This window comes from Sinocyclocheilus anshuiensis, unplaced genomic scaffold, assembly GCF_001515605.1.
Source record: "Sinocyclocheilus anshuiensis isolate Anshui unplaced genomic scaffold, SAMN03320099.WGS_v1.1 scaffold251, whole genome shotgun sequence".
Lineage (NCBI taxonomy): Eukaryota > Metazoa > Chordata > Actinopteri > Cypriniformes > Cyprinidae > Sinocyclocheilus > Sinocyclocheilus anshuiensis.
The window spans coordinates 93,971-103,803 of record NW_015549579.1 but is presented as its reverse complement, the minus strand read 5'-3'; the positions used below and the strand labels follow the sequence as shown (position 1 = coordinate 103,803).

The following is a 9,833-nucleotide window of genomic DNA, read 5'->3' as shown; positions in this document are numbered from 1 at the left end:
ACAACCTAGTATGAGAGCCTGTTCTAGTACACCCCCAAAACAAAATCAAGACTTTGTAAAAGAGCATAATAGGACCCCTTTAACAGACAGGCTTTAATTATTATGGTAGGGATTTATTAATTGAAGTAGCACAGTACTGTGCAGTCATTCTGATGAAGCAAATGTTCTTTAAGGAAATTAATCATTCATTTATTTGTTAATTGCAGAGATGAAATGCTATACTTTCATCCTTTACACAAAAATGTGAATTTCTGAGGATTTTAGAGTGATGTTTTGTTTGTACATAGTTAAAAGCCAGTGATGTTCTCCCTTATGAGGCTACAAGTACTTATGTTTTACCCATCTTTCAAATTAATCGCGATTAATCGCATCCAAAATAAAAGTGTTTGTGTACATAAAGTATGTGTGTGTACTGTGTATATTTATTATGTATATATAAAGACACACACATACGGTATATATTTAGAAAATATTTATATTATATAAAATGTATATTATATAAACATATTTAATATATAAACATAACATATTTTTCTTAAATATATTCATGCATGTGTGTACACATATATTATGTACACAAAAACGTTTATTTTGGATGTGATTAATCGTGATTAATTGTTGTCCAGCACTACAATATACTAAAATTTACTGCAGTTTTTAAATATTATACAGTTAATCAAGGATATAAAGTATCTGTGCATTCAGCATTTATGCTAAACAAGTCTTATGTTCAATGGGGTTACAAATCTGTTTGGTGAGCTCCCTTCCTAAGTTTAAAAAGAAGCAGTCAGAGTACTTTGAAGTGAAATTGGAAGCAGAACACAGGCAGGAGTCTCTGGCCCACATTAGGCAAATGTAAATGAGACCTGTGGGAATTTAAACTGGATGAAAGGGAGATTTAATGTTTCGCTGATATCATTTATTTTTCTCCCTCGGCATGCTCCTAATCTCCAAATGTGTGATCAGTATGAGGCTTATAGGAAGTGACGAGATCAACTCATGAACAGATGGGCTCGATATAGCCTCTCTAAACTCTTCTCCTCTTTATTCATTTGATTTCTGGAAATGATAGCTGCATTTTGCAGTTTGCATTTGTGTTCGAACAAAGACAAACTCAAAAGTGCAAACTCACAAAATGTGATTTGAGCGTTGATTTATGAAAAATAAATAAGCTGTCAGATACTTGTAATTCTTCATTTGATTGAGCTTTTCGACTAGTCTTGAAATAAATCTCATAAATCTTAGATGAGCACAATTATTCAAGAGAAAATTCCAAATTCAGCAAGTAATTAGAACAATCAATGTTCCAAAGTTGCAGTCATACATTTCCAAAGATAATGACTTTTTAATTATGCATAAACTAGTGGGAGTGGGTGATGAAAACTCAGTCAAAACACCGAAATTCAGTTTATTCAACAAAAAGGCCACGCACACACAACGTTTTGGGAGTATATAATGACTGCATATAAATATGGTTGAATTGTCTAAATAAGCAACTGTAAACCAGAGGACCGAGGCCCACTAAGGGGTCTCAGCAAACTTCCAAAGGGGACCTCAAGATGACTTAAAATGTTAAAAAAAAGCATTAAAATTAGCCATAGCAACTTTTCTTCAAACTCTTCTTCAGTTTGATTTTTGAAAAAGAAGCAGCAGGGTTCCCACTATCTAGATAAACCTGGATATATAAGGTAGCCTGATTTACTGGAAAAGTCATGTAAATTATTAAAATGAATAATTGCATGCATGGGCATTTTAAATGAATATATTCTAGTTATGCAGAGCTCTGAAATTAAGAGAAAAAAATATCAGGTAAAAATTGGATTTGTAAATCAGGTAGATGATTTGATAGGAATTGGGTAGAAATCAGGTATCAAAACATATTAAAATAATAATAATAAATAAATCTTTATTCTTGTCCAGTAAATCACAAACTGCAGAAGTCATGGGGCCTTTGAACATTGTTACTGACAATAGGGGCCTTGGATCCAAAAAGGTTTAGAACCACAATTCTAAATTATTGTTTCTCAGAAGAAGAGAGTGACAACCATATTTAACTGCAGTGTGTGTACAGTGTGTGGCCTATAAGATAGAGTCGAAAGTCTAGAATCATGTATGACAACTCTACATATGACACCACAAATACAGACTCAGCAATTTCATGCATAACTGTGCCTTTGGGCACCGAGTTCCCTGTAGGAGCCCAGCAGGAGTTACATGGAGAGGGCTCAGTTTCACTCCACACCATAGTTTCATAGTCCTCAGCATCTATTCTAGTATAGCAGCCTTCATTAAAGATTTAGCTTGTACACCACAATTCTCTTGTTTTGCCATTTCAAGGACACTGTACAAGAAAAATAGTTTAGAAGCTTCATTAGCTTAGCTTCATATCGAATTCACAGCTGCAGTTATTCTTCCTGAATGCACCACGGAAAGACTTGACAAAGCTTCATTTCTTCCATGTAAGTGCTGGTTTTGTCCAATGCAGTTGTGACCACAAAACAAATAAGTGACAGATTTAGTTGATTATTTGGTGTCTAATTGTGTGACAATTCACCCACTATGAAATATCATTAGACCAAGATCCCACTCCTCATAACTGTACATTAAATATTAAATATCTTCTAATTGGCTGTAACTGAGTGCCGTCGACAGCACATTAACATTCAGCATAGAAAGACAAATTGCTTGTTGTTGAAATCTTATTGTATTGCATCTGGTAAGGACATAGCGCAAGTCTCTTCACAGTGATGGGCCTCTGCATGAGTCCTGCTTTGCAAATGACCATCTGGAATGTCTTCTCTCAGACACTGAGAGCATCACTTAATCACAGTTCAAGGATTGTCAACCCTGATTAGAGAAATTGACTCAAAAATCCATGTAAATGCACTGCCTCCTCTCATTTTAGCTTTCTTGCATATTGTGCATGACTTTCTAAACAGCACAACAAAACAGACTTTCAGACACTGACATAAATGAGTCTGAACAATTCAAATCAAAGCAAAGAATTTCCATAAACCTTTTGTGTCTTCTGAGAATTCAGTAATTGTTTTTGTTTTGTTTTTTCAATATAAGGGAATCTCTTCATTGGAGAGTTATAGATATCTGTTAAGGCGCAGTTTCTTTTCTTGTATATGCTTCAGGAGGGCCTTGGCTCTTTGTTCTATGTGCCGGATGATAGATTTGAGTCCGGACGCCTCTCCTCTGCTCACCCAGAATTCCCGATCTACAGACAGGGAACGAAGGAGCATCTTCTCCAGACACCCTGATTGCAGCACTGAAACGGCCCGCTCTGGAAAGCTGCCAATCAACAAATACACGTTACGCTAACTGTTTTGTACATATCAATCAGTCTTATTTCCTTAAAAACAGCATCCTTATTCTGAAATTTGTATTTGTAAATAAATTTGTCTAATTCTAATTTAGTTGGCACTTTTACCCTAATAGACTTGGGTCAACAAGTGTTTTATTCAAATGCACAATGTTATGAAGTAATGGTTCAAATTTACAACAGTTGACAGTCCACATTTTTAACCATTAGACCAGTATAAAATAGTATAGATAGTATAAGTCTGGATAAATATTCACATTTACTAATACTTACTCATCAATACCTTCAACCAGTCTAAAGTTGAGGTTGTCTTGTGGTTGATGAGGTCTTCCTGCATTGTCAATAAAAACCAATCTGGATGGTTCTGTCTTCTGCACCTATAAATTGAAGTTATAATATACATCTTATTTTGAGTAGATTCATGTGTATTTATATTATGTACAGTGGTTCTAAAGTATTTCGAAGATTTTTTGGACATTTAAATGGTTAGTTCACCCAAAAATGAAAATTCTGTCATAAGTTAGCTTATCATGTCATTTCAAACGCGTAGGACTTTTGTTTATTTTCGAAACTCTAATGAAGATATTTTGTCAAAATTAAATAAAAAAAAGTTTATACAGAACATTGTAAAAGTAATCCAAATGAATCCATGTAATCCATGTAAAAGTAATCTATAGAACTCTTCCAAAGATACTCAGAATTTTATATGATGAACAGATTTAATTTACTCAGATATATACATTGATCAAAGCACATACATAGAACACGTCAAACAGTATGCAGTAAATGGAAGCTCAGCTACTTGCTTGACACATGAGTACAAATCTCTTTGGTTCTTGCCGAAGCTCAAGCATGCTTGTGTGACACACGAAAACAAACGTCATTGGTTCTTTGGGTCAAGCAAACACATTTGAGCTAAATTAATGTGTTAAATTAAATCTGTCCATGTCTCGTGTCCCTTTAGACAACTTTTAGACGGCGTTTACAAAGTCCTTAATTTGTGTTTTGAAGATGAACGAAAGCCTTATGGATTTGGAACAAAACGAGGGTATGACAGAATTTTCATTTCTGGGTAAACTAACCCTTTAAGTTACACTTCAAAAAATTTCGAATTGCATTTCATTAGATAAAAAATTGGCACCTGATACCAAATGCTAAACCTCTTTTCAGATTTTGTTGAATTATATTTCCAATCACATAATTGTGCCAAAAGTATATACAAGTGTGTACAAAAGTCATGAGTCATGACTTGTAAGACTGAAACATCTTGCCTACTATTGAAAATCCAGACTGGCATAAAATATAACTTTTGTTTTACAGTTCACATTCGTGTTTAATATCAGGGTTAGGGTTAACAAAAGAGAGAGTCTGTATGAATTATACTGGTTGCAGTGTGCTCTGTAGGTTTTTTTCTAAGCGACAGTGAGAGATTTCTAAAATTGTGGAATGATTTTGTGGGCAAGCGATATTAAAACTGATGACTTTTGCAGACTGTCTCCAAAAACCTAAAACACAACCACATTGGAGCTCCATTTCTCCAGCTCTCTGGACACTATCAGATAATGACAACAGAACCAATCTAAAGGCTCCCATGGAAGCTCATTGCCTTGACTCGTTTTAGCTGCATCACTTAATTTAGTTGGGTTTCTAACTCACAGTTTGAGTGTGAGCTCACTTCACATAGATCTTGAGAGCTGTTGGAAAGTTATTACTTTTGATATTGGAAAGCAGAATGAAGGGGAAAAATGTTCTACACTCTACTTGTAGAAAACGAATACTTGCCAGCTATGTGACCTTGTCATGAGGTGAGTCAATACAACTTGATGAAAAAAAGCAGCTGCTTCAAGTTTCACTGAAGGCAAAGTGTCATCGATTTTGCATGTTTACTCTCTTCAAAGTCAAATGGAGTACTGGTCTTATCAATGTCTTTTTTTAATAACAAACCATTTCAGTTCTATAAAATATGGGACCATTTTTCTCTACAACTGGGAGGTAATGTGATGGACTCTGATGGTTGGACTAACTAGAATGAGGATGTTGGATGTCCAGTATTGATAAGTTATTATTGTATAATCTGACAAATATCACCAATATTTCCTTTACCAGGATGTGCACCAGATTTAAATCCTTTGGGTTTCCACATTTGACATGCAGCAGGTTTTCTACACAGAGTTCTGATGGGTCTGGTCTGAAACCACAGCAAGACCGGTCTAGTCTGTCATTCACCTGGAGAAAACAACAAATTAAGCACGTTTAAAAAATAACTGAATTCAGTAGACATTCAATAGACATTCACAAATAGGCTTTCAAACCACATCTTTTAAAACCACTTAAAGTATAAACCTTGGTAATGTTGAAAGGTTAGTTTGAACAACTTGTCTTTTGTACATGTTTCATGATTTCAGTTCAGACCTAGTCATGTTTTTTATGGCAGGTCTTCTACTTTGGGTTTAGTCATGTGGTTCCTGTTTCACATCATGTGACCTTCTATTGCTCACGTCATGTTTTTATTGGTTCATTGTCTCGCTGTCTTGTTATTAATTCTGTTCTCTCATTGGTTCATGTTTATTTTGTTTAGCAGTTCCGTTTTGTCATTAGTTGTTTACATCATGTGATTACCCCATAATCTTGTTTTTAAGCCCCCATTTTGTTACTTTGTTCTGCATTGAAGTATATTTAGCTGTTCCATGTCATTGTTTGTTCAGTCAAGCCCATAATTCATGCTGATGTTTTGTTTCATGTCTAGAATTAAGTTTAGCTTGTCTTTACAATTGTAAATAAACTGTAATTGGGTTCTCTATGCCATTGTCCTTGTACGTTTCATGCCAGCAATGTTACATAGTGGTTATATATTTACATCTCACACTATACTTGTATAATCAGTGTTATTGACCTCATAAATATGTAAATAAGAATATGAATGCAATGTACAGTGTAAAATTGCGAAACCTAAATACTCAGGATTACACACTAACCATAGTGTATAAACAGTTTTCAAACTCAATTTTCCTTTATCAAGGCAAGCAACTAAACTTGCAGTGCAGAGAGTCTTAAGAGATTACAGTGGTAATATTGTGGTTGATCTTTTCTCATAACATTTAACAACATTACTCCTCTTTGGTTTCTATGTGTGCTGGGACCACACTGTGAGTGAGAAGTTAAGGTGAGATGTGATCCTGTGCTGCAGTAAGTATAGGTTTTACCAGCTCATTCCCAGTTAGAACACCTTCCCTCCCTCTCAAACTCCACAGGCCATGCTGACACACCACTGCTATATTTCACACTGTAAAGTGAACCGGGTCTGATCTCAGTACAACTGAAGATGAATATTTTGCCATCATTTACTTTTTACATTTTATGGTGCTTGTCTCATTTTTTGTTAAATCTGACAAGATGCAAGTGCAAAAGCGATTTGAGAACTAGGGTAGAGAGGAAGATTCAAATCAAAAACATACATTTTGGTGTGTTCATGTAATTTTTATAAACTATATACTCTACAGTAATACTTTATTTTTTAATACCACATACTTACATGAATGAATGATTTATTTATATAGGAAATTTAAAGTGTAAATCAGCATTAGTTATTGTATGGAAAAGAGCACCTTGAACATTCTGCAAAACATCTGTTTTGTTTCATGGGAAAGATTCAGATCATCAAACAAATTTTAATATTACACAAGGATAATGCAAGTAAATACAAAATGTAGTTTTTAAATGATGTTTTCATTTATTAAGGGAAAAAAAAGCTGTCCAAACCTACCTGACCCTACGTGAAAAATTAATTGCCCCCTCCTGTTAAATCATGAAAGAACTGTGTATAATTAAATCAGGGTATCCTCCGGTCATTCGTTTTTTAATTTAATATTGAAATCTGAAAAATGAAAAAACGGCACATTTTTCATTTTTCATTTGTTCAAACAAAATGAAAAATCAAGAATTTGGCTTAATTTTTCGTCTTTACGTTCAAAAACGAATAATAGTCCTAAAAAAAACATAGTAAGAGTCCACCGCTTCTATGGATTCTTAACGTGTTTATTTCTACTACATTTTATCTCTTTCTCTTCATCAAACAGCCAGATTAACGAATGGCTTGACACAAACCGTATCGAGGCAGAGCCTAGACAGAGCTTTCTTTTGTTTAGGCATAAATTATGCAACCTACCCATGAAATATTAGTTTATCTCATAAATATTAATTTACTTCGCACCTGCACTCACAACTACCTACTAGCCTACATCTTTGGCACACCGCCTGAATTATTATAGCTAACCACCTATTAAAATATGTGTGGCAAAACTGCGCGACAAGCGCAGACCACTATTAATTTATGTGAACATAGGTAGTTTTAGAGTTTATTTAATTAATATTGAGTATTGGCCAGCTAACTGATGGCATACAAAATACCCTGATTAGGTACTCCGCTTCTATTGATTCTTAACATGTTTATTTCTACTACATTTTATCTCTTTCTCTTCATCAAACAACCAGATTAATGAATGGCTTGACACAAACCGTACCGAGGCAGAGCCTTTGGTCCTTTGGCACACCTCCTGATCTATTATAGCTAACTATCAAAATCTGTGTGGCAAAGCTGTGCAACACACTGCAGTGCAGGGAGAAGGTATTGTAGTGAAGCACAGACCACTATCAATTTATGTGAACATACAGTCATAACTTTTGTGTTAGACAATATGCTGCGTTTTAGACAAAGGGGGAACTTAAATAATATGACAGATATGAAAAGAAATGACTTTGTGTAGTCTTTTTTGAGTTTTATTCATAGAGCACTTTCTAGAAATGTAGGAAATCATATGTTGTTATCCCACTGGCATGGGACTATTTGCTCGTCAGAGTGCTTGTTTCAGTGATTGTGAAGGTGAATTTGACGTCATGATTTGAAGGTGAACTCATTTGAGTTATTAAAAGAACATATCCAAACACTGAAATAACACTTCGAACAATAAGCCAGTGTCATCAGTGTCAGAAATTAACTTTCCCATAAGGGGCAACTGATTTTCAGTTTTTTTAATTTATTTATTATTATTATTATTATTTTACCTTTTGTATGTCATCATTAATGTTAAATTCTTACATCAAATAAATTAGAATAATATGACAATAGGCTGTTACCAATTAAATCAGTATTCAGTGATATAGAACCTGCGTCTGAAGATGCTTTTAGATGTATTTAGTTTATTGCTGATTAGACGGCTGTACGTGCATTTACACAGCAATTACAAATATATAATGAAATGAGATTAATGTTTTATACAACATTTTTAATACAGAAAAATGAATAAAATGAAATTATACTTGAATTATGAAAGTAATATCGCCACTAGGTGGCGGTAAGTCACTGTGTTCATAAAGGAGCCTTTTATTCAATCAATTCATTCAAAATGCTTCATTCATTCATTTAAGAATAAAATCAAGCGGCTGTCTATAATAATTGGTAATTGCATTGTTGTCTATAATAATGGGTTTTTCAAAGACTGATTCATTCAGGAATGATTCAGCACTCTATGCGCCTGCTGCGAGTCAGTCACACAACGGTTCTGTGACTTTGGTTTAGTTGGCAGAGAAAATAACAATTTTGTATGCCATCAGTTAGCTGGCCAATACTCAATATTAATTAAATAAACTCAGTTTATTGTCTAAAACTACCTATGTTCACATAAATTAATAGTGGTCTGCGCTTGTCTACAGTACATTTTCCCCACACTGCAGTGCATCGCGCAGCTTTGCCACACATATTTTAATAGGTGGTTAGCTATAATAATTCAGGCGGTGTGCCAAAGATGTAGGCTAGTAGGTAGTTGTGAGTGCAGGTGCGAAGTAAATGAATATTTATGAGATATGCCTGTAGTATGCCTACACAAAAGAAAGCTCTGTCTAGGCTCTGCCTCGATACGGTTTGTGTCAAGCCATTCGTTAATCTGGCTGTTTGATGAAGAGAAAGAGATAAAATGTAGTAGAAATAAACACGTTAAGAATCCATAGAAGTGGAGGACTCTTATTTTTTTTAGGACTATTAAATGTTTGGTTGACCAATCAGCGGAGAGGGGCGTTTCATTCCCGCCCAAATCGAAAAATGAAGCCAAATTCTTGATTTTTCGTTTTGTTTGAACAAATGAAAAACGAAAAATTTGCCGTTTTTTCCTTTTTCAGATTTCAATATTAAATAAAAAAAAACGAATGATCGGAAGATACCCGATTCAATTATCTGTTTTAAACCATATGAGTTTAAACTTCTGATATACGTTTTCTGAGTGCACACATCCAAAGCACATTGACAGAAAGCGGCCACCACACAGCATGTGAGTACTAAACTAAGTTCTCATTCACACACAAGTTTACATTAAAAACACACACGAGTAACAAAAACAGTCAGTTATGTCTTTGAAGGTAAACAGCTGGGAAATAAATCTCATGTTTATTTTAGATCTGTGTGGCAGCAGCAATATACAGTAAATAAATCAATAAATCCACTGCTCTGTTGTCT

At 34.5% G+C, this 9,833-nt stretch overlaps 1 protein-coding gene across 2 annotated transcripts in view; it reads right to left on the bottom strand.

Annotated features, from left to right (window-relative positions):
* Positions 1–1,920: 1,920 nt before the first annotated feature.
* Positions 1,921–9,833, bottom strand: part of LOC107657576 (protein FAM198A-like) — a 26,670-nt gene continuing 18,757 nt past the window's right edge. For both annotated transcript variants that reach the window (XM_016445726.1, XM_016445727.1), the window contains exons 3-5: positions 5,432–5,554; positions 3,602–3,705; positions 1,921–3,297 (exon numbers count right to left, since the gene is read on the bottom strand). In XM_016445726.1, the coding sequence (XP_016301212.1) occupies positions 3,093–3,297; positions 3,602–3,705; positions 5,432–5,554 (432 nt within the window). In that variant the 3' untranslated portion in view covers positions 1,921–3,092. The remainder of the gene's footprint in view (positions 3,298–3,601; positions 3,706–5,431; positions 5,555–9,833) is intronic.